This window comes from Haemaphysalis longicornis, unplaced genomic scaffold (genome assembly GCF_048455015.1).
Source record: "Haemaphysalis longicornis isolate Haplotype H1 unplaced genomic scaffold, Haemaphysalis longicornis Haplotype H1 scaffold_7, whole genome shotgun sequence".
Classification (NCBI taxonomy): domain Eukaryota; kingdom Metazoa; phylum Arthropoda; class Arachnida; order Ixodida; family Ixodidae; genus Haemaphysalis; species Haemaphysalis longicornis.
In genome coordinates this window covers 116,680,796-116,705,496 of record NW_027526422.1, presented here as the reverse complement: position 1 = coordinate 116,705,496, position 24,701 = coordinate 116,680,796, and the positions used below count along the sequence as shown (strand labels likewise).

Genomic DNA, 24,701 nt, shown 5'->3' with positions numbered 1-24,701 from the left:
CGAGTGGTTTTAGGTATGTACCGTGTCCGCGACTAGGAACGTTTTCTTAGGGATGACCACTGTCAACAACGAAAATAATAAAAGTTCCGTACTCCTTATTCTGCAAATAATTTTTACCTCTTTGTCACGTTCCAAACAGCTTCACTGGCCGTCCGCTTTCCCTCAGTGAAATGCTCAATGTTGCTGAAAAGACTCAGGATTACCTCCCAACACATTATGCCATAGTATAAATATGGCCATGCGTAAAATTATTCTCAATGCCATGAACTTGCCCTTTGGTTGAGAAACTTTATTCAATACCATATATAACGTGGTAATTGGTTATCCTATAAAGAAATATGTTCGCCAAAATGGAAATATGGAAAGTAAAGCTTACTACTATAGAGCTTTTCGAAAGAGGGAAGGGAGTACTGAGAACTTTTTGTCACAGAGGTACTTCCTTCTACGTCCGAAGCATTAGGAAAATATTGTTTAATTATTCAACACAACTTTTTATTGACTAACTTCCACCGTCAGTGACGGCGTACGGCATGACACCTTGCAACAAAGCCAAATCAATCCAAGTGCGTTAATCAAGGTGATGATTATGATGCTGTTCGAGTATTTGGCACGCACCCACTAGGAAGTAATTCCCACGGATAAATTGTTAACTGTGCCCCTCTTAGAGCTTCCTCGAAGCAAGCAGACAGGAAAGATGTCTTCGCCGCGAGGCGGGCCTTCACCGGAGTTCCTGAATCAAGACTTTGGAACCTCGTGCGACGGTTCCACCTGCTGCGGTTCCACAAGCAGGTGAGGTGGGTTTCGCTCATACGATCGGAGCAGCATCGAGAGGTGGGAGGAGTCCACGATCTCTAATCACGTCTGGCCATGTTAGCTGGGCTAAAATGCCTAATTTTCTGCGCCAGTGGATGACGTTATGAAGATGATGGCGATGATGTTCAAGAACTTAATCCGCACAGAAACGGTGAGTTATTCACAGCGACTTTTATAGACCTGTGTGCTGCACGTACTCTATCAGAGCATTTGTAGCGCGTAAAGCACGTTTGAGACAAGCCCATGGTCCTAAAATGTCACTTAGCTTAATGACCATAGAAAACGGCAGTCCCAAAGACTCTGCGACGGACACACTTGAAACACTGAATCGCGCAGATTCACAGAGATGGTGCTGGAGGTTTTCTCGCACATCGTAGTGTGGGCAGAGTGGTGACGTAGGTCGTTTAACCTTAACGAGAATGTTCCGCGTGTATGGGAAATTAAACCATTGCGATGTAGAATTGCTTCTACCCGCTTGTGTAGTCCTGGTGGCATTTGAATTTTCAGTTGAGATCGATGGAACGTAGCGGCGCCTAATGACGTGATACGCCATCCCCGGCTGCACGCTGCAAGTCCCATGCCACGTTGGATGCAAGGACAGATGCGTGTTTTCTGGAGAATGGTATGGATATTTGCTATGCACGATGGTTATGCGCAACGGGTGCAGCAATGTACGCCATCGCATTGCCAGGTATTCCACAATAGGCTAGAGTCCACTGAACTGCTGTGTGATGGTGCGCTTATAGAGCTCGGTGATGCAAAGCGTTGATGTCAGACACAAGATAACAGCTTCAATATCTCGGAGGAGTATCACGGAAAACTGGACCCCGGTGCGATGTATCTGCGCGGTATGTGTAAGGATTCCTGTTACGTATATCGCTGTCGTTCCACATTGTGGTGAACGGGTTCGTAACAGGTACGTTGCCTCGGGAGGGGCCAAAATTTGATGCCGTGGCGAACAGGTTGCTTGCGCCTCCACTGCCATCATGCGCATCCGAGATTGGTGCATGATCGTGGAAGCTCAGAATGAAAGGTGACACCGTCAACATGCCCAACAACGTTCAGACGATGGTCAAGTTTTGCGTTCACCCCGGTATTCAGAGGAAAACGGATAATTATTATTTATTTATGGCTCCGAATTAATACTCCGTCATAGTACCGAGAGGTAATGTACGCAGAAATTTTTTGCCTATTGGCGCTTTCCTTTTCCCGTCTGTCAAAAACAGTCATTAGTAGCTCCCTAGAACCCATTTCTTCGCAACGACTTAGTGCCTTGGCCCCGAAGCTCCTGGTGGCTATGGAAATATTGCCTCAAACATAATAACGGCCGGGAACTCGCCTATAAACAGTAAATAAAATTAATTTGTGGTTGAAGATAAATTTCAGTTAGGTTGACAACTTTGAACCTATGAATTCGACACCCGAAGTCCACTGAGACCCTATCGCATGAAGCAGCGTTTGTGTGTACTTGTCCTACTACATAGACTCTCGCAAGAACTAGAAGCTCATTAACGTTAAAATATTGCGTTTTGTTTCGGAAACGTGAAACCGCCGCGTAGGATAATTTTTAGGCATCCAAAATTGGTAAAATAACTTTCATTATATATCCGATGCGGACTAGTAAGTACTCGATGAAATTTCCTATTAATAAAGTAACTCACCGAGGCTTTCGTGCCGCTTAACCTAATTAATCAGCCTTTAATTTGTTTTATTCGACACTAATAAAGAATTTTTGTTAGCTCTTTTGAGGAGAATTGTGCAGGACACGTCATGGCTAGAACGTCGCACTAAAATTAGAGAATATCGTAAACGCGTGATGAAGGCAAAACAAACTTTGGTTTATTGAAATCATTTTGTGTTTCATAGTTACTTTGGAATGTTTTCCAGCAGCAAGCAATGCTTTATCCGCTGAGAAATATAAAAACAAACATTAACAGTCAAATTCTCACATTTACCGCTAAATCGCTTTTTGGAACGTAAGAAATTACTTCTTCTGTGGATGTACAAGTGCCGTCATAAGTATTGGAACAGGCATTTGTAAATATCAAGAAATATTTGTCTTACTGGCTTTCTTACACGATTGCCAGTTTAGAGCAAATTTTTTAAATTAGGTAGGACTCCAACAAACGCACACAAATGCAGCCAGGATATTTCCGGAAGAAATTCCTATATATTTACGAGATCGCGTTGTAATTACGTTTGACGGCACCTGCACCTAACAAAACTGCTACCGGCTGCTGTATACTGAGAAAACCTCTTTTGTGCTGCCATGTTTATGCTTCGCCTTCATAGATGCACTTAGGATACCTATCGAGGCAGACTTCGCGGTCCACAGTTGCCCTGTTTTGGACCTGATTTCTACCCGGGTTACTTTTGATACGATTGATATTATATAGTTTTTGAATGCTTGTGTATACGCGACAAACAGGGTCACGTAATTCTTGATGTCGACTATGCCACTTGGCAAGTGTCGCGGCCGACAACCGCAATATGCACGATGTATGTGCTGCTTCGTCCGGCACACTGCGCGCCATACGCACTGGTGCGTCTGTGGTAATCCCTCTTTTCTTAACTTCCACTGCTGCTGTTACCCCACCATTGTTATCGTTATAAAAAATAATGCGCACTAAATTTAGGCGAGACCATCTCGTACACCAGGCTTACAATCCCTGTTTATTTGCGGTAAATTTTTTTCTGCTTCAAACAACTCCAGCGAGATAGTCATATACTTCATCAGTTCAGTGCCCGCGGAAACGTTGCTGGAGTGTCGCTTGCCTGCCTTTGTTTTCCTGTTCATATAGCCTATTTTAGTGACGATTGTGTCACAATTGGTATCAGTGGTATTCTAACCAGGCAATCTTTCGAATGAACCAAACGTGGGTTTTGTCTCACGGGCCTTTTAGGTGCTGGATATTTTTTGACATAAGAAAACAAACATCCCGAGAACGTATAGAATTCTAGACGCTCGAGGATAACACGCATAATTCACCACATTCTTCCCTCTGTGATAACTGGAGCCAACACAATCGCCGTCGTACACAACCAAAGCGAACGAGTGTTCGCTGTACACCAAGTTTTCGGTCGGCACCAAAACTGAAATGACTCCGTTCGTGGTGTATCAAAGGGGTGTTGCCCATTATAATACAATGACCCGTGGGTTAGTGTACATGGAAGAAATGAGTCGCAGCCTCAACGACGTTTTGCAGAAACATGCTGAGACGTTGAAAATGGGAACAAGCGTAATCTTGCCGACTATTTGTAGGATGCAATACAACAGGGACGATTGAGTGCCGCCATTAAACAGAAGCCATGTTCTCACTTCGCAAGGCAATAAACAAGAGAACTGTGCAGAGCCTACGTCTTGAATATGCCGAGCAATAAATACCTAAGCGAGTTTTCCGAGGCTGAGTGAGCTAAATTACTCAGAAGATTTTGGTCGGGACTCAAGAGCTTTTGCGCCTCTTATACGGGGTTGTGAATGATAGAGTGCACAGGCGGTTGTTGGACCTTTATAATGTGATTGAATGATTTATTATGAGTTTTAACGCGCAGACGCTCCGCAGGCAATGAACCGCGCCGTAGTGGTGGTCTCCGGATAAAAGACGAACGTGCGTCCGACTCTCGAGCACACGAACGTTTCCGCTTTTTGCCTCAGCCAGAAACGTTTCACCGCTTTGGGGCTTCGAACTGGCATACTTTGCCTCAGCAGCACAACGGCTTTGCCACTGAGCCACCACGGCGGATTGGCATGATAGTAGCTGTGAGCCCAAAATGAGATGCAGTTAATAGTGCGCTTCAATAAGGCCTTTTTTATAGAGTTATGCCGGCTGCTCAAACAATTTGCTGCCATCACGTACCAACTAGTCTGTAATAAATGCTCTCACATGATGAATAACTGCTCGTCTCTGTGAGAAGCTTGTCATACACTGCTAGATGTACAAACAGTGACACGAGCCTTACAAAATGCAACGCTATTTTTATGCCCGAAAAAATCCGAAAGGCTTTGGGGCAGATGCACCACAAAAGCTGTTGCAACGACATTGCGAAGTTGTGCCCGGGAAGATACATACGCTCACTCACACAAATGTACACAAATGATACAGGCGCACGTAAAGAACGGGTTGAGCAGAAAACAGGTCTTCCCGCGTGTGCGTGGTCGTACCGAACTACCGCCGGGCCAAAGTTGTAATAAAACGTAGCTGAAGAATTTAAGAATTATCCATTGGTGGATTGTTCAGAACGTGTGAGCATCTCGTTCTTCCCATTGTTAAGTAGCTTCGGTACACTGTCACAGTAGAACAAAGCTCGTATTCCTATGATGTCTACTCAGCCCTGAAGGAGCCGCGCACTCCATTTCACAAAGTATGTGAAGGATGGCCAACGGCGGCAACAGTGCACGCAATTTTTCTCGGTGGCGCCAGCTCCATTCTCGGCATCACCAATCTGTGGGCGCACTGGCAACTTCATTTTTATCCTGTTATCATTGCAGGCCCACTCGTGTTATACGCCAATGACGCAGTGTCGATAGGGCTAGCCGCAAACTGTGCCAACACACGCCATCTACTGCTCACGTAATAATAATACAACCGCGACCACTTTTCCCGTTCCGCGAAAAGGTGAAATGCCGCGCCTGCTTCAAAAACATTTGAAGCGAGACGTCTAAGCTTCCCATATTACTTTGCCACGCTTGGTCTCGTGGAATAACGTTTTATATCTGTGTTAGTGCGCTGCTACAAACTGGCGACAACATCCGCGGAGAAGACATGGAATGCATCCGGCTCGCCGTTGGAACGGCGAGACGTTCTTTTTAACCACTTTTCTCCTTTATAAGTTATGATTCTGTATCTCCTTCAGCCATACTGTATGTTTAATGACGTAACATAGCTACCGAAACAGTACTCTAAAGACAACCCTTAGTCCCAAAGTGCGCCAATGTGTTGCTGGGGTCCGACAGACTAAGTCGATTAGCTCATTCGATGGCCACACTTGGAGCAGGCGGTGCTTTAAATTTACAGCACAGTCAGCAGTACAGCTTTCTGCCATCTATTTGTGGGCAGAGAGTGTCCACAGGTGGTGGTGTGATGATTCTTCGTAGCGCTTTTAGCAATTTCGCTCACAATTCTGGACTTTTATATTATTGCCGCACATCATTGTGGTGACGTGAAGTTTTTTTTACCAAAATGCAGTTGAAAAAATATCGACAACATTCATTGAAAAGACACATGCTTCTTCTCTTGAGCTTTTCAATGTATTTATAGGCACCTCGGTTCTGCATGAGTTCTCTTTAAGCTGCGTTGGTGTTTGCCGCGTGTACAGAAAGCGTGCACCAAGGATTACCCGGCTCTGCAGCGCTGAAGAAACATCACTTTCGAGTTGTTTGGTGTGCCAGTATGGAGAAAACACTTAGTGCCACATGCTTTTTAAAAGGTTCGCAGAAGAACTTATTATTGAATACAACCCCTCTACACCTCACCGTTTTGGCTACTAAAAGAGCACTTTGAGATCCGTACATAGCAGCAGATATAATGTGGGCAAGCATCTTATCCAAGTTGCTATTGACGCGGATGAAGCAATTCAAAATGAACTTTACAAGAGCGCTACTCTGGAAGTTTGAGAACTCCCCTAGCATATAAGATACCGCAGAAATAGCTGAACAAGCCGAGTCCCTAACCGCGTCTTTTCCCCACCGGAGAAAACATGAGGGAGGAAGTCAAACCGACGTGCTTGTGTTGCGTTTCTACCTTTCGTGGCGGCGAATCTTCAGTTTATGAGCAGCAACTGCATGTCAAAAAGCTTGTGCATACACGCTGACTCCGCAAACGGCAACGCCGTATCCTTTAGCTATGAGGCCTTCTTTAGCCAACATTCTTCACGCCTTCCCCACACGCCACTTTGAATACCAGGGGTTAGACACGTTGCATTTGTTAACTTATTTAAAAGCGTCCAACCTTCGTTCAGTGGTGTAAATACCAGAAACAGGTAAATGATGAAAATCTGCTTGATTAAGTTTCCAACGAGATTTTTAACACCTTTAAATTGGTCAATAAAGAACGGCGCTTGCTCCTCAGTTGCGTAAGTTGCCCTTATACGTAGCATGTGCACGCATGCTGTAGTATTTAATTTTTGGTATTGCAAAGTAAAAGCATACTGTGCAGCAATAGTTTTGTTTGCTTCGAAAAGAAGCACCGGGCAGTTCCTCCAATCTTGTGTCTTCTAAGTTCGTTTATAGAAGGTCAATTTTCAAATGCGCTATCAATACTGCAACACATCATGTCAACAGCTAGTGCTCCTTGGAGAAACAAGTGACTGTTATTGCATATGTCTTAAAACTGGGAATATAACGTTGTTCCGACCATGAACGCAATGCTTCCAACCACTTCCATATTTTATTAAAATAATAAATAAAAACATTGAAGACTTGCCAGGGACAGGCGACTGTTTTGCTATTCGCTTCTTCATATATTTCGCAGTTTCCGTCCTGTTGCTTCTCACTGTGAATTATTTTCCTGGTTCTTAAAAATGCATACCTGCATATAGCTTCTAATAGTATTATTCAGAAGAATATTATACTATGCGGTGAGAGGGCACCAAAACAGCAACAGTATCAGGCATCCAAATGCTTACCGAACCCCCGCATTGTTGCAGCGTCGAACCATATCTTGAAAGGCGGTCTCGTTGCCACTTCTGGTGTTTATTTTGTAGCTGACTGGTTGGTAGCGTTCGTACCAAGGTCGCTTTACAATGTCGTCCAAGATAATGCCGTGCTCATGGACCGGGGATATCTGCTTAGGAGAAGAAAATGTTGGTGAAGCCAACGCAGAACTACGAAGTATGAAATTGGCCCCCCCAAAAAGTACCTTGCAATCGTCCCTGTTTTTGAAGATGATCCGAGAAATATGTGTCATACTTGATTCAATGAAATCTTCACCGTTCAGCACTAACCTTAGTTTGAGAAATCACAACGCAGGAAGGTTTGGGTAAAAAGTGCGAATTTGATTTTAATATTTTGTTGCTGCAGTTAATTAAGCTTTTCGCAACGTTTAACGCAAGTTCGCACGTAAGCGCATTCACTTCCCCTCTGTGCGTGGATTGCCGATGGCGTATTACTACACCTGTTTGTTTGAACACGTGATTTCATTTTTGTTTAAATATCAGAAGTCAGCAAACAGTGAGACCATTTCAGTGATTACGCGGTTTCACGCGCCGACGCAACACAGGCAATGAGGCGCGTAGTAGTGGAGGGCTCTGGATTAATTTGGCCACCTGGGTATCTTTAACGTGCTCCGAAATCTCGAACATACGGGCCTTTTTGCTTTTAGCCTCCAAAATAAAAACCGCCGCAGCGGCGGTGAAACAGAAAGGTCACTTCAAAAACTGCAGGTTTACCTCAATATATTTCTTCAGATTTTATAATAACGTTACTGAGCTGTGAAGTTTACAAAGCAGCTTACGTTTCGCTTTTTTTGTGTGACTAATATCGAGACTACATTAAACAAATTTTTACTATGTATGTTCACGATGAAAACGAAGTTTTCTATTTCTGGCAGGCCGACATCAACTGCCATCACAAAAACGCAAGTGTGAAAAATTGCATCCATTTGGTTCAATTCTATCACATTCGCCAAGTAGACATTTTGTAACAAAGGCAATCCGCTTCAGCTAAAGAGACCGCAATATTGTACAACTTTAAAGAACTTCATTACACAAACATGGACACCGATACAAGACGAGTGATTGGTACTCTCACAAAAAAGTTGGCCGCCTATCTACCCACTTCACGGCAGCTGTCATTGAAAGCTGATAGTCTTCTGCTCCCCTGCCCCATAAATCCCGTTTCTCTCCCCACCTCGCACGCTCTTGCACTGCGTTCTTGCTACTTCTACAATAATTTAAAACTGCCGTGACCCATTGCATGCACGCATATTCCAGAGCATTTTGCTAGTTTTTTTTACTTTTTTAGTATAAGTATTTAATAAAAGTATTTACTTGAATACTAAGAAAAAAATTACGTAAATACTACGCAAAAAGTGTTTAGTAAAAGTATAATACATTTATTTTAGTAAAAGTACTTACGCATGCATTTATTCGAATAACATCAACTATACTATGCCACTATAACTGGTATTACTTGCGAAGAACACTTCTCGCCCCCTTTTTTATTGCGTGTACACATGTATAACGCCTGAAGAAAATGTATTGTACCTAATTGTTTCTCTTTTTTTACTGTTTGGTGTACTGGTTTGCTGCTATTTGATTTGGGTAGTATACAGATTTGAGCAAGTGTATATATACATTGCTATTGTTTCCTTTTAAGGCGTTTCTGTATCACCACTGAATTTTTTTTTGTCGTTCGTGCTAATGAGTTGCTAACATTAGGCTATGTTTTTTACAGGCTCGCGATTTATGGTGTAGAAGCATAGGAGGTCCCGCACGCGGTTTCTTACCTTGGACCGGACCTCCCCTTGTATACTGACATTGCGCATTCATGTATTCTTGCAATTCTTGAAATAAACTTTCAAATTAACTGTAAAACTTACTGTTGGACTTTTGGGATGTCTCCGCGAGGGGTCCGGAACTGCTTTTTGTAGTTTTTAGAAAAAAAAACATTTCTTTCACAGCAATTTTAATTAATTTGCTACCGAAAAAATCAAGAACCCATGAATTTTTCATTAAAAGAACGATGAACATAGCACTGATATATTATGTGTCGCCTTACATATGCCCAATGTTTTTTTTTGCTCAACAACGTTGAAATGTATGAACATTGCCACCGGGGTTGTAGTTGAGAAATGTTTTCTTTAAGTAAACGTCTTGTTCAAGAATACTTTCAACATTTGCCGGGCGGCTGAATCGAGTGCTCGACAAGGAGACAGACAGACCAAAATTCTCGTTTGAATTTCCCAGGAAAGACTACCTTATCCATTACTTTGGCAGGACTATATACTCCTATTTTTACTTCTTAACTGATGCGAAATCACAAATTGAATTGCGTGAGGCCTTAGCGGTCTGTGAACGCATAAAGGTAACACTTATGTAGAGGCATTACTGCAACGCAGTTAGAGAGAGTTATGGTCCACGACAGGTGTAATTGTTTTAGAATTTAGAATACGGAAAACCTGCTGAAAAAAGCAGAACGAAATTGTTACATATATTGATTTGTTTGTTAACATGTATTTGTGAAAAGCAAATATTGTAGGTGTTCTCCAGGAAGCACATATATTCCTAATTGCGGGCACCCCATATAGTTCACATAGAGATAATAAAGACTTATCAGAACAGCCTGTATTAACTCTCATGTACGCATATGAATTTAAAAATACACGTAACTTGCCTGCACTGCTCCGTAGCCGCGAGGACCGAGGAATGTCTCGCACTCTTCCGCGATGTCGTCATACCGCCATTCAAACAGGTGCACAATCACACTCCGTCCTGGAAGCATGTTAGGTTCTTTCGACAGCACCGCACTGTGAATAAAACCCATAAGTAGAATGGCAGCAAAGGTACCAATCCTTGACCTTCGCATCGCTGTAAGGGTATTTGCCTAAAGTGATGTTTATAATAGGCACAATCTACAATAGCAGGGTGTTGTCCGATCCCTTATACACGTAGTAAATTTCGTATTACCGACTCCCGAATGCTCACAGAGCAGCCCTCGTCAATAAATGACCCACAAGTGAGTCTCAAGAGAAAGTGCATCGTTGCAGTCGCCTGATTCTTATCATTGTTCAAGATAAGCGGGAATCGTTCCTCTTGCACGTTGTCCACTTACCCCGCTGTTATCGAAAGGCTAAAGCGTACAGGGCGGTTCTTTTATTCTTATCGCCAACACACTTCCAGGCGTCATACGGTTGTTTTCGCTTTTTGTGCATACATAGTGTAAGGGGAAGGATATGCGGGCTGAAGGTTTGTGTTTTGGCGTTTGTCGTTTTGAAAAAAAAAACAGCAATCTATTCCCGATATGTAAAATTCCCCCTTATCAAATCTAATTTTTCTTAAAATATTTTTATGTACCCTCCATCGCAGAGAATGTTGCTAAAGCAATGGTAGTGAACGGCGTGGACTGAAATACTATTACGGGCTTCTTTTTGATAAGCTAGGAAGAACGATTGTTTTCACCAACTTACAAAGCCTCTATGACCCAAAATATTCATGTTCCTTTCTCATCTAACTCGCTGCATTTTCCCTTCCAGACAATAACAACACCCTGTAAACATACAGAAAAAATTCCCCGCATTTCCCCGAGGGGAAGAATGTGAAAGTGCGAATGCACGAGTTGAATTTGCGCGGTTCGGTAATGTTTGCGAAACGAAAGAAAGATCACACACACACACACAACTACAAAGAAAGAAAGATGCATTTATTCACAGACACCTATTTGTGTTGTCGTTGTACTTGATTGCTAGAGCGGATCTCAGCTTTGAACTTTCGTGTCAGTACTCCTTTAAGCAGGTGCATTAGCCCTTCTCACGCCCGATGTTTGGCCAATCCCCCACGTGGGTATGTGCCATGTCAGCGGCCAGGCAGCGCGCGCCCATCTCCCCCCGTTGCCAAGGAAGACGAGGAGATTCCTGGCCAATCCCCCACGTGGGTATGTGCAATGTCAGCGGCCAGGCTGCGCGCGCCCATCTCCACGTGCGCGGACATCGCCGGTGGACGCAGGTTCAGGGTCGCTTAAGAAGTGCATTGCACTTAAAAAGTTTATCAACACTCTTACCGGCCTCAATTCAGTGTTGTGCCAGAGCGCCTGGCCCAAAGGCGTTGCACGAGGCGACGCGCCGACAGCGAGGCTGAGTCACGCCTCTCCCTTTCGTCGCTGCGGCGCGGCCGACTCCTGCATCTCGAAACGCTGCGGCGCGGCCGAATCCCTCAGCGGAGGACGACCCAAACAAGGGCATGTCGCTACGCCCGGAGGCGAGGTCACGGAGACGGCGGCGGCATCGCTCTCCCTTTCCCCATTGGCGGCGCAGCTGACTCGTCGCTTCGCTACCATTCGTCGGAATTCAAACTTCAGGCAGCGAGAGCGCTGATTGGAGCTTTTCGAACTTCTTGGGGCCACAACGAACTTCCCGGGCTATAAAAGAAGCCCGGAGGCTCTCATCGTCGGATTTCCTCGGCGGCTTCTCTCCGGCACCAGTCTCTTCGGAAGCACCGAGTGAAAAGGGTGCTGTCGCCTTTGCGCGAGTTATGTAACGTTTGCTTACCCTGTAAATGTTGTATATAAATGTTATATACTGTATATAAATGTTACTTCAAGTTTTCGTCGGCTCGAGAACTTCTTCGCTCTGCTCTGCGCCGCGTCGATAGCGGACGGAGCAAGGCAACATCGCTACACCGGTGACTGCGCTCGGGTGGCCAGTCGCAACAGTTGGAGGCTGCGGTGAGAGGGCCCAGTCCCAACAGTGGATGGCAGCTGCGGGATCGACCGGCAACGCCTACTACCTGGTGTGGTAAGCGCTCGACGTTTTCTCTCAGTTCACCAGACTTCTCTAGCACAGGTTATAGTAGTTTGGAGAAGGGCTGCGTAAAGCACTGTGTATAGCTTTGATTGTTTCATGCCTAGAGAGTGTGTTGAAACCAGAGCTAGTGCCGAGAGGTAAACAAAGGAGCGTAGAGAATTACTTGCGCGTGCCTTACTAGTAGCTCGATAGTATAGGAGCGGCAAGGTAATTCTAACGCGGGTAAGCAGCAAGAGGCCAGTGCAAACGATGGAGGACCTTTAAGTGAAGGAACTCATCGAAATTTGCGAGGAGCTGAGCCTTGACTTAGGCCGTGCGAAACGGAAGCATGCGATCCTTGAGATCATGCGGAAGGAGAAAGTAACGGCTGAGGAAGTCAGTGAGGCCAGGGCTAAAATCAAAGAGCGCCGTTAGCGCGAGAAAGCCGAAAAGAAAGAGCTCCGCGAACGCGAGGAAGCCGAAAAGAAGTAGCGCCGTGAGCGCGAGGAGGCGGAAAGTCGGGAACGCAGGGAGGAAGCCGAAAGACGGGAACGCAGGGAGGAAGCCGAAAGACAGGAACGCAGGGAAGAAGCCGAAAGGCAGGAACGCAGGGAAGAAGCCGAAAGGCAGGAACGGGAAGCCGTAAGGCAGTTGGAGTTGAAGCGGTTGGAGTTCCGGCAGGGCTCGCCGGCGCCTAGCGTAGCTTCTCCAACGGCTCCTGCGAACGGTCCGAGAATTCGGGACCAACTGCCTCCGTTCGTTATTGGCGAGGACATGGCGAAGTACCTCGTTAAGTTTGAGCACGTTTGTGAGCGAAACGATATCGAACGGTCTCTGTGGGCGCAAAACGTGTTAGCCCTGCTTCCTGGAGAGGCATCGGACATGATAACGTGCCTGTCGAAGGAGGCCTTCGAGAGCTACGACGAGGTCAAAGATGCTCTTTTGAGGAAATACAGGTTGTCGCCTGAGGCTTTCTGACAGAGGTTTCGGTTCGCGAAAAGGGCAATGAGTCGCATATAGACTTCGCATTTCGTCTGAAGGCTGACCTAATTGAGTGGCTCAAAGGCGAGGAAGCCTATGACGACCGCGACAAAGTGGTTGAGTGCATAGCGCTTGAGCAATTCTACCGCTGCGTCGAAGACGACGTCAGGTTGTGGCTGCAGGATAAGCTCCAAGAAGTAAAGCTTAACAAGGCAGCAGAGTTAGCTGAGGAGTACTGCACCCGCCGAAAGTTGCATTATAAGGCGGTGCGCGTTGAAAAAGCGGACGGTAAGGACGCTTTTAGGAAGAAGCCTGAAGAAGGGAAACAGCTAGAGCGTCGCAGTTTTCGAAAAGACTCACCTCCTACGAAAGAAACTGTTGGGGAAGGCATAGATGAGTCTCGAAAATCGAACAGCGATGCTAAGCAGCGCGCGGATGCGCCCGGGCATTTGAGTCGCGGAAGCAGATAATCTGCTACAACTGCAAAAAGGGAGGGCACATCGCGGCAAACTGTAAACAGAAGGTTGCATTCGCTACGATCCGAGAAACCGAAAAGAACATGCGGTTGTTTGAGCCCTACATGCAGGAGATAAACGTGAACGGCAAGAAGTGCAGAGCACTCCGAGACTCCGCAGCAACTATGGACGTAGTTCACCCGTCACTAGTTTCTCCAAACGACTGCACAGGAGAATGCGCGTGGGTAAGGCAAGTTGCCGAGGAGCAGAGCGTTTCTTGCCGATTGCGAGGGTCGTCATTGAAGGCGGTTTTGGTAAGCTTAACACCGAGGCGGCCGTGTCCGCAGCGCTCCCCGAGCATTTCCCTTATCTCTTCTCTAATAGCTCGGAGCAACTGCTCAAAGAACAGGGAAAATCGTTCTTTACCAGTTTGGCGTGCATGGCACTCACGAGATCGCAGGCGCGGAAGCTCTCCCAGGAACTTGACACCATGGAGGAAAAAAAAGTTAGGAGACGGCATGACGTCACGCAGCTAGCCTTCGCAAGCCCAGGTCCGTTGAAGCCGCTCCCTCCGCCGTTTCCCTTTCTCAAGCCGCCGCAGTCGGCCCTCCAAGGTCGGGTGGGCCGGCGGCGGCGGCGGCGGTCTCCGACTCCGGGGCATCTCTCGTGTTTCGTTGGCGGTAGCTGTTCCCCGTCCTTCCTGCATTTGTCTGCTCGGCGATCTCATGCCCGTGTGCGGGCAGGAGTGCCGCGTACGTGCGGAAGACAAAAGCCGTGGGAAAAAAAACAACATATAGCAGGCTTCGCGACAACGGGCCGCAGAGCAGTTTCGAGCAGACGAAATTGAAGAGCGCGGCTGCCCATACAGAGGCGGTGCGGTGGGGTCACGTGGTGCAGTGACGCCTGGGCCGACTTCGATTTTACTTTTTATGTATAGGCTTCACGTTTCTCCGGCGGCGCCGTCTCCTAACTTTTTCTTCCTCCATGCTTGACACTACCCCAGCGAGCGAAACGATAAAGGCGGGAGAGAAATGTAGCCCGAGCTGCGAGCCGACCGCACACTCTCGCGATAGTTTGGTTGAACCGCCAGCGGCCGAAGCGGATTGCGTCACCCCTTTTGGTGGAGAAGCCGAAGCGGCGCCGCCGTGTGCGGCGAACGATACGTTGTCCCCAGTCTCCGACAGCTGGCATGAGCTAATCAAGGTGGATCGAGCAACGTTCATTCGAGAACAGCAAAATGATAGCTCGATAAAAGCCTTGCTGGAGAATGTGAAACGGGGCGCAAAGAAGAAGAACGTTTCATTTCATGAGAAGTCCGGCTTGTGGTGCCGCAGTTACACGGATGAAAAGGGTCAGAAGCACGAGCAGCTTTTGATCCCGGAAAAGTATCGCCGTCAGCTACTGGAACTCGCGCACGAAAACGCGTGGGCAGGACACCTCGGTCTGAAAAAGACAAAAGCTCGACTTGCGCTAGAGTACTACTGGCCTAGATGCTGGAAAGACATCGAAGGCTTTGTGCGCTCTTGCGACACATGCCAAAGGTTCGGCAAGAGTACGGATAAGTGGAAGGCGCCTATGCAGTTGGTACCAGTCATAACTGAACCATTCCGTCGGCTGGTGATCGACATTGTTGGGCCTCTGCCCGAGTCCGAGAACGGCTGTAGGTACAATCTAACTGCCCTTTTTGTCACGACAAAGTTCCCGAAAGCAGTGCCACTCAGAGAGCTCAATTCTCTTCAAGTGGTTGACGCGCTCCTTTCAATATTCGCTCGTGTCGGATTTCCTGCTGAAATTCAGTGCGATAACGGTAGCGTCTTCACTAGCTGCCTAACCTCGACTTTTTTTGAAAGGTGCGGGATCAAAGTGGTGCACGGCTCTATCTATCACCCGCAATCCAATCCAGTGGAGCGAATGCACTCAGTGTTAAAGCGAATACTGCGAGCCCTCTGCTTTGAGCGAAAACGCGATTGGGAAGCCTGCGCACCTGCCGCTATGTTCGCTTTGAGGTCTGTTCCCACGAAAGTACGGGGTTTAGCCCTGCGGAGTTGGTGTACGGCCGGAGTCTCAGAACCCCGCTGCGAATGCTGCGCGAGTCTTGGGAAGGTTACAGTGAGGATCCAAACGTGGTGGAGTACGTTCTTAACCTACTGCAGAGGCTCGGGAAAAGTAAAGACCTTGTTGAGAGCCACATGAAGGCGGCAAAAGCATTGTCGAAGGCGTACTACGACAAGTCGGCTAGGAAGCGTACGTTCGAAGTGGGTAACCTTGTGATGCTGCTGCGCCCTTCGAAGAAAAATAAGGTAGAAGTTCATTGGGAGGGGCCAGCAAAAGTAGTGTCGAAGCTATCTGACACAAACTACGAAGTAAAACTAGGCAAACGGCAGAACAAAATCTACCACAGCAATTTGAAGAAACCCTACATTCAGCGTCATGCTGTGGTGAACATAGCTATGAATGCCGAGGATGAGGAAGGCGCAGATATTCTGACCTCTGCGGACCTGAAGGAATGCACTTCGGATCTCCTGCGGGAGCAAGTGAGGTTAGAACCCTCTCAAAGCGAAGCGCAAAAGAAGGACTTGGAGAAGATAATTTTCGAGTTTGAGGATGTTTTCTCTGATCGGCCCGGAAAGACTACGATAATCGAGCATGACATTGAGTTAACGCGGGACGAGCCGGTTCGTAGGAAGCCGTACCGATGTTCTCCCGTACAGAAACAGATTATGGCGGACGAGATCAAGCGCATGTGTGACCTTGGGGTCATTGTCCTGAGTGAGAGCGATTGCACCTCCCCTCTAATACTAGTTCAAGTACCTGGAAAGGACCCCAGGCCGTGCGTCGATTACCGGCGCCTCAACGCGACAACCCGAGACCAGACGTATCCGATTCCGAACCTCGAGGAGCGGGTGGAGACCGTATCCAAGGCGAATTACATTTCCACACTAGACCTCGTACGAGGCTATTGGCAAGTGCCCCTCTCTGAGCGTGCCAGCAGATACGCTGCGTTCGTTTCCCCGTTCGGAACATTCCGTCCCGTCATGTTGAGCTTCGGTCTCAAGAACGCGCCGTATTGCTTTTCGAAACTAATGGATCATGTACTTCGCGGGCTGTCAGAGTACGCGCTCCCTTACCTCGACGATGTCGCCATCTTTTCGAACACATGGGAGGAGCATGTAAAGCACTTACGAGTCGTGCTGAGCAGGCTCAAAGAAGACGGCCTAACAGTCAAACCGTCGAAATGTCACCTAGGTTGCGCCGAAGTGACGTACCTAGGACATGTAGTGGGGCGCGGCCGACGCAGACCGTCGGAAATCAAGGTAGCCGCGGTTCTAAACTATCGCCGACCAACGGCTAAGTCCGAGATAAGGGCTTTTTTGGGTTTGGCTGGATATTACCAGCATTATGTGAGAGATTACTCCACACTGGCTAGTCCTTTAACTGACGCTCTCAAGAAAGACTGAGCCAGTAAAGGTAGCATGGGACAGCAAGAAGGAGGACGCGTTTCAAACGCTCAAACGAGCACTGAGCGAGGAGCCAGTCCTAAAGGCCCCCGACTTTTCGAAGGGTTTCGTGATTCATTGCGATGCGAGCGATCGTGGCATGGGAGCTGTACTATGCCAAGAGGATGCGAATGGCCGGGAACGACCAGTTTTGTACTTAAGCCACAAGCTAACTTGCAGGGAAGAGGCGTACAGTACATCCGAAAAGGAATGTGGCTGCATCGTGTGGGCAGAAGCTGGCGTGCTATGTAGCCAGTTCCCAGTTTGTTGTGGAAACTGATCATTGCCCGCTAACCTGGCTAAATAACATGTCATCTAAAAGCGGTCGTTTGCTCGTTCGCTACAAGAAAGGAAAGTTGAACGCTAACGCAGACGCACTAAGCCGTGCGTTTTAAGTAAGGCTGCATTCATCCTCCCCGTGTCTTTCATTTCGCTTCTTCGTGAGCAGCTATTATCTTAGCAGGTAGATTGGAGCAAAATTATTGCCCTCATTTGCTGCCTCAGTTGATTATTTCCGCACTGCGTGATTTCAAGTAATCAACCTTGGTTATCATTTAATGTCGTGTGTTACGTTGACACTTATTCTGAGTTCTTCTTTTAAGAGTTTTACGTCCCGCATGGGCCTCTTGGTGTAGAGGGTCCAAATTGGGGATAGACACTTAGCTAGGAGAGTTTGTCACGTTTTAGAGTCTGGTGTTCTGACAGAGGACAGAGGGTGCTTGCTTGCGCTGGGTGTTGCCTGTTGTCGGTCGGTTCTTTGCAAGCTCGAGAACGATGAGCAACCGGTGCTGAGGACAGACCGGAAGAGCCGGACGAAGCTGGTCGAGACAACTGGGCAGCACGGCGAGGTACCTGCGATCCGGACCTGGCAGGCGGTACCCGTTCATGGAGAGGGACCTGGTGGAGTCGCCCTTTTCCTAAGGCACTGGAGGTGTACCTGGATGAGCCTGGCGAACGAGCGCGCCCAGCATCCGAGCCACGTGGAGGCAGCTCGTCTTCAGGGCGCATTATCTGGCGGCGGGGGTGCTGTTGTGCCAGAGCGCCGGGTCCAAAGGCGTTGCACGAGGCGACGCGCCGACGGCGAGGCTGAGTCACGCCTCTCCCTTTCGTCGCTGCGGCGCGGCCGACTCCTGCATCTCGAAACGCTGCGGCGCGGCCGAATCCCTCAGCGGAGAACGACCCAAACAAGGGCATGTCGCTACGCCCGGAGACGAGGTCACGGAGACAGCGGCGGCATCGCTCTCCCTTTCCCCATTGGCGGCGCAGCTGACTCACCGCTTCGCTACCATTCGTCGGAATTCAAACTTCAGGCAGCGAGAGCCCTGATTGGAGCTTTTCGAACTTCTTGGGGCCACAACGAACTTCCCGGGCTATAAAAGAAGCCCGGAGGCTCTCATCGTCGGCTTTCCTCGGCGGCTTCTCTCCGGCACCAGTCTCTTCGGAAGCACCGAGTGAAAAGGGTGCTGTCGCCTTTGTGCGAGTTATGTAACGTTTGCTTACCCTGTAAATACTGTATATAAATGTTACTTCAAGTTTTCGTCGGCTCGAGAACTTCTTCGCTCTGCTCTGCGCCGCGTCGATAGTGGACGGAGCAAGGCAACATCGCTACACCGGTGACTGCGCTCGGGTGGCCAGTCGCAACAGCTGGAGGCTGCGGTGAGAGGGCCCCATCCCAACATCAGGTAAATTGAGCGCAATAACAATTCGGCAAACGGAAGAAATTAGCAGAAGCTGGACATTTGTTCAGTAAGGTGTTAGACAAGGCGCACTTGTTTGTTATTTCTGCGCTATAAATTTAAAATGACGAAAACCGAGTTTACAGGCTGTTTTTCACATTATGTAAACTCTTAAAACGAAGGCCATTCATCAGTCAACATTGTCTATATTTAAAAGGTGCAGCAGTTAATTAGGTTGTATTTTAAAGTCAGTGCACAGTTCCCTAATATTTTCACAACGTTGGTACCACTAATAGCGATAGAAAGCGAGTTTAATGAACATTTGGATAGTTTTTAAACTCGTCCCGCAATATTTCACGCAAAACCATTGAGCAGAAAGTTGGCTATGTACTACCACGTGAAAAAGTGCTTGCCTAGATTTCAGCCGTACAACATATACGTAAGTAAATTTGTGGCAATAAAAATACCCGTACGGCAAAGTTACGAAGAATTGAAGCAAAATAGGGGGACGAGCTATTTGGTGAACATCCATGAGTGAAATTTAAGCGCGAAAAGACACAGGGACGAGAGCGCCGGTGTCGTTTTCCTTTCTCGTCCCTGTGTCTGTTCGCGCTTAAGTTTCACTCATGGTCATTATGAAAGCTGTGAATCGGGGCGCGTAGATCCTGAACCCTTTACTGCTGTGTTTTTACATAGTAAAATATCCCGCTATCCCGAGCTCAAACCATGTTCCTTATCATCTATAGTAACATGCCCTACAAAGACATTAAAACCGCCCGGTTTCCTGAATCCTTCATGTTAAGGCTTATCGAAAGTGACTTGCCACCAAATTCTTGGCCTGGATGTTTCGTCCTGCGACTGAGCTGCGCCACTGCTCGGAGAACACCACCGGTACGCCCTTCAACTTTAAATATAGGACACCCTCATTGCACACAACCACATCAACAGGCGTTCACGCACTTGGCACAATCTACACAGACACAAAGTTATATCGTACTCGATGTATAGCACGTGTTGGGGAGGAAATGTATCTCCTTTTAGGACAACGTGATTGACCCCTGCTCGCAGATTTACTACGCAGCTTTTCCATTTTGATTGTTTTTAGGGTTTAACGCACCGATGCAACGACGGCGGTAAGGCGCGCCGTAGTGGAGGGCTACAGATTAATTTTGACCGCCTGGGGATCATTAATGTGAGCCGAGATCTCTTACACACGGGCGTTTTTGCTTTTCGACTCCGAACGTTTAAATTTCGTGTGCTTCAGTTCTTTGTCGCGTAGTTTACCTTCCGTTCCTTCGTATCAGCTCTTATATGTAAAACTGAGGTATCTGCGCTCAACATTTGCAATGCCAGGCGAAAAACCCATCATTATTTTTTAAATCGTGGTTGTCATACTCTGTTAAACGAAAATTAAGGCATCTGCCAGTTTCACCGACGTACACTGGCCACAATTTTTCAGGGGAATGCGATAAACAACATGCCCCACACATAAGACGATGCTTTAAGTGGCACCCAAGGTTCTTCGCTCCTGTCTTTCTAGTGTCATTGCCAAATTTTAAGAGATTGTAAGGAGCGCTAAGAGCTACCTTCACGTGTACAGGGTTGGTAACCTTTTTTAAACTGTGAGACAAGCCGTGGATGTACGGCACAAACGCAAACGCTTTCCTCTCAATCTAAAACCTAAATTTGACATATGCGAGGAAATATAAAGGATCGGACGCTAAACTACGCGAAAAATATTGAACAGCACAATATTGGAAGCTTGGGAAGTAAATGTGGCAGAAAAGCGTAAATCGCGTTGTCCTAGAAAAAGGGATTGATTTCCTTTGCAACTTGTGCTGTACATCGGGTAAGACATACCTTGGTCTCTGTGTAGACTGCGCAAAGCGCGCGAACGCGTGTTGGTCGCGGGTCGATTCCCGGCCGCGGCGGCCGCTTTTTCTGATGGAGGACAAAAGCAAAAACGCCCGTGTGTACGAGATTTCGGCGCACGTTAAAGAACCTCAGGTGGTCAAAAGTAATCCGGAGCCCTCCACTACGGCGCGCCTTATCGCCTGCGCTGCGTCGGCGAATTAAACCCCACAATCAAAATCAACGCGTGTTGACATGGTGGTGTGCCTTTCATCGGTTCTAATGTTTTTGTTATGTTTTTTATCGGTGTTTTTTAATGTCGTTACATGAAGAGTGCGTACGAAAGGTGCAAGATTCCTCATAATAAATTCAGTTGGAAGTGAACACCCTGTCCCTTCATCTTCGTGTGTCATTGTCTTACCTCGTGCTGTTGCTGTCTGGACAATGAACTACCAACTCGCCCAACAGTTCACACTGTAAAGCCGTTCAACTGTTCCATCTAAAAACCGGATTTCCCCAAAAACCGGAAGAGCTCGCATGAAGATAGCTCGGCTTCTCTTCCGCCAGGCTGTTTTCTCTTCCGCCAGGCAGCCACGTCTCTTCCGCCACGCTGTTTTATACATAACAAGGGCGGTGTATCCTCGCCAACAGACCATGAATAGGGACGCGATGAGGACCATTACCTGCTTTCCCCGCTTAACAACCATCTCCACACTAGAGGATCAAACTGGCCTTGCCACGACAGATGAATGTATCCACCGGTGATGGCAAGCGGGCTTTCTTAAAGCGACGGTTTACTTGTCTATGGTAGCCCTAAGATGGTATATGGGCCTCTAATAAACCCCCAGCTCTCTGTAAGGACGATAATTTTAGAACCACAATATTTAGTACTTACTGCAGGCGTCTGGGTAGGTATGGATGTGTTATGCCGCGACTTCCGCCTGTGGAGCCAAATTTTATGTCAATGCCACTGTTTCCGGCAGCTTCGTCACCACAGCCATCCTGAAATCTGACAGGGTCTTTTGTCAGATCGGCCGCTACTACTCCCCTCCAAAGGCCCCGGTCAACATCGCTGAGCTCAATCCTATTTCTGACGCCCTGACGACTGGAACGACGCAGAGCTGCCGTCGAAGAAAACGATAGCCCAGGGTGGGAGACACGACTCAACGGTTCCACAGTCAGAGAACTGTTTATGCCTCGTTGAAAGAGCATTCGGGGGGCGAGAACATCGCGCGTCTGCGTGCCTGGCGTCGGGTGTGGGAGTGTCGGCGTGAGAACGAGAAGAAACAGCCACATCCGCGCATACACTGCACAGAAAGGCACGTACACTACATAAATTTGCTGCACCATGCCACATTCTAGGCTTTTGAAAAATGGCATCCCGAAAATTATGCTTAACATTACCACCCTGTGGACTGTTTTCACAAACCCCTCCCCTGGATAATTGCGTCCACTAGCAAAAACCAATGAAGAAGGGCGCGAGGCATCAGTTATTTAAATTTCAGCAGGGTGACCGGCCCGTGAGTTTTCACGTGTGCCGAGATTTCTGGGGTGAATGGAATCACAACAGAGATGCTCGACTACGTTTTTAACTATATAGGTTTACTGCACAAACAAAAGATTACAAGGCAACGCCCGACACATGAAAAGATAGGAACCTTCACACCGATATCGGCCTTGTGCGCGCATGCACTAAGCTGCCGTACACTAAGCGCACGCGCGCGCTGGGAGGCTAGCGCACGGCGCCAACTAGATAGTAACACAACAAAAGAAAACCAAATACACAGGGTGGCCACTACGGTGACACTCGATCCGCCGTGGCCTACGCCTTAACCTTCTACCTCTTAAACACAACTCAGACAGCTGTACGCGACACTCGAAACACTCTATAGGCAAACACTTGTTAAAACCTCAACAATGCAACTACAAAAAAATACTAACAAGTACGCAACCCGCAGAACACCCAAGGGCACAAACATCGTTAACCTCCCACAACAGCAAGGATAACCCGCCAGTTCACCGGCAGAAAGTCACGATGAGGTGGACTTGGCCTCGCCCGGCAGCCGCTTACGTGTTTCGGGGCTCCGGGGCGCAGACGTTGGTCCGCCATGGGACTCGTGACGACGGGCGAACTCGAGCGCTAAGCCGAGGCGTTGGTCGATACGTCGCGAGCCTCCCGAGGTACTTCCTCTAAAGCGCGTCACCGCCGGACCGAACCACCAGCCGACTGCCCCAAGCGACCGCTTGCGCTCCTTTAAATAAACTTTCTCCGGCCGGGGAAGTCCTGCTCTGACGTCTTTCCCATCGTTCCTCTTTTCCCCCCCTCCTGGGGCCCCCGGCCACTCGCATTCGTCACACGTATGCGTCCGCGTCTGCGATCGTGACGTCACCCCCTGCACCTGCATGCTGGAATGTGGGAGCTCGCATTGTCCTCGGAGCTGGCAGGGCGAAACAGAGGACGTGAGCACCAAGCCGGAGGGGGACCCCGGCTTCCACAGCGCGTCGCAAAATGGCCCACCCCCGTCCGGAAGGCCGCAATGTCGGCCGCCCGAATCTAAAAAATGGAGGGCCTGGCCTGCAGTTTGTGAAAACTGTACATGAGAAGCACTTAGTATTATGAGTCACAACACAGGGTCTAAAACTGCCATGGGCGGGATTTATGACTAACTTTTTTTATGTGAACTATTTCGCGCCTCCGACCTTCCGTAAGTTCAATCTCAGTGTTCACTTGAGGAAAGCGATACACATCCTGATGAGGTCCTGTTAACTTCCACTGAACTTTGCTGGCGACGGGAGGTATCATTAGGAACGCCTGCTTTTTTTCAAAGGTAACATCCTTGGGCATGTTGCCGATGTACGTCTGCTGCCGTCTTTTGCAAATTTGATGTTTTATGCCATTATCCGAGTTTGCTTCAGTCGGTCACGCACTAGCGCGGCGTAATCTGATGATTCGCAGGGTTTGCGATTGAAGGTGAAGTCGAGAGGCAACACTGGATTTCTGCCATACTAAAGAAGAAATAATGTCTCTCGAACGGTGCTTATTAGGCAGACTTGTCAGAAAACTCGAGGTATGACAATATATAAGCCCATTTATCGTCTTTGGCGGTCAGCATGCTGATATCATTCCCTTTAGTGTGTGACAAGCCAATTGCGGGCTAGGTCACTTTAGCGGGCTGGGTAACGCAGCGCTGAGAGGAAAAGAAACACAGGAATGAACGGATATGAACAGACAACAGTTACGTTTGAATAATAAGGGTTTAAACGGTACCGGCTCCCTCACCGGTCTCGTGGACAGGGTAGCGTCGGCGCTCGTCCGGCTCCTGGTACGGTAGAAGCGTGTCATGTAGGTGGCAGGATCAGGGCCGTCGCTCTCGCGCCGAGGTGCATTGAAAGTGAACGGGGGCTCCAGATCTTATCCGGGGTAACCCGTACTCCGCGGGGTTGTGGAGGTCATCTTGGAGTACAGCTGTGGGCCCGCCGGTCCGTATTTCCTGGAGGTGTAGGGCGCAGCTTTTTTCCGTGTTTCGTTCTCGGGCCGGGATTCGGGTGGGCGCTATCGGATCTCTCTTGCGTAATCACTTGGCGTTGGGTGGAGAAGGGGACTACGGAAGTTTGTTTCGACGCCTTCTTATACCTTCCGCGGTTTTCTTAGAAAGAAGGGATGGCACGTTAGAAAACAAAGAAGGGTCGGCCTGTCATTGTTCGCTCCCCGCGCGTGCGTGACGCCTCCCCCAGCGTGGCGGGTGCTTTAATGTAGGCTTGGACTTGTCTCCGTGAAGGACGGCATTGTATGCACGTGGAGTTATACGAACAGCGACCCCGGTGGCAACGTTCGAATGTCACACCCGCATATCCCATGAGAAGACTTCATTCCCAAATGTTAAGGCACATTGTGTGGTTGGTCAGGCGAGAACACGGCGCGACACACCGTCGGCACATATAGTCTGTTCACAGGCACAGTAGTGTTCATCGGTGACACTTTGTGGAAAACCG

The 24,701-nt window shown here is 48.1% G+C and overlaps 1 protein-coding gene and 1 pseudogene across 1 annotated transcript in view; one reads left to right on the top strand and one right to left on the bottom strand.

Annotated features, from left to right (window-relative positions):
- The window catches only part of LOC144146857 (pancreatic alpha-amylase-like), a 38,497-nt gene extending 27,995 nt beyond the window's left edge, over positions 1 to 10,502 (bottom strand). The window contains exons 1-2 of the mRNA XM_077678816.1: positions 10,145 to 10,502; positions 7,438 to 7,595 (exon numbers count right to left, since the gene is read on the bottom strand). Coding sequence (XP_077534942.1) covers positions 7,438 to 7,595; positions 10,145 to 10,336 — 350 coding nt within the window. The 5' untranslated portion in view covers positions 10,337 to 10,502. The remainder of the gene's footprint in view (positions 1 to 7,437; positions 7,596 to 10,144) is intronic.
- Positions 10,503 to 12,518: 2,016 nt separating this feature from the next.
- LOC144146491 (uncharacterized) lies at positions 12,519 to 21,851 on the top strand (annotated as a pseudogene).
- The last annotated feature ends 2,850 nt before the right edge of the window (positions 21,852 to 24,701 follow it).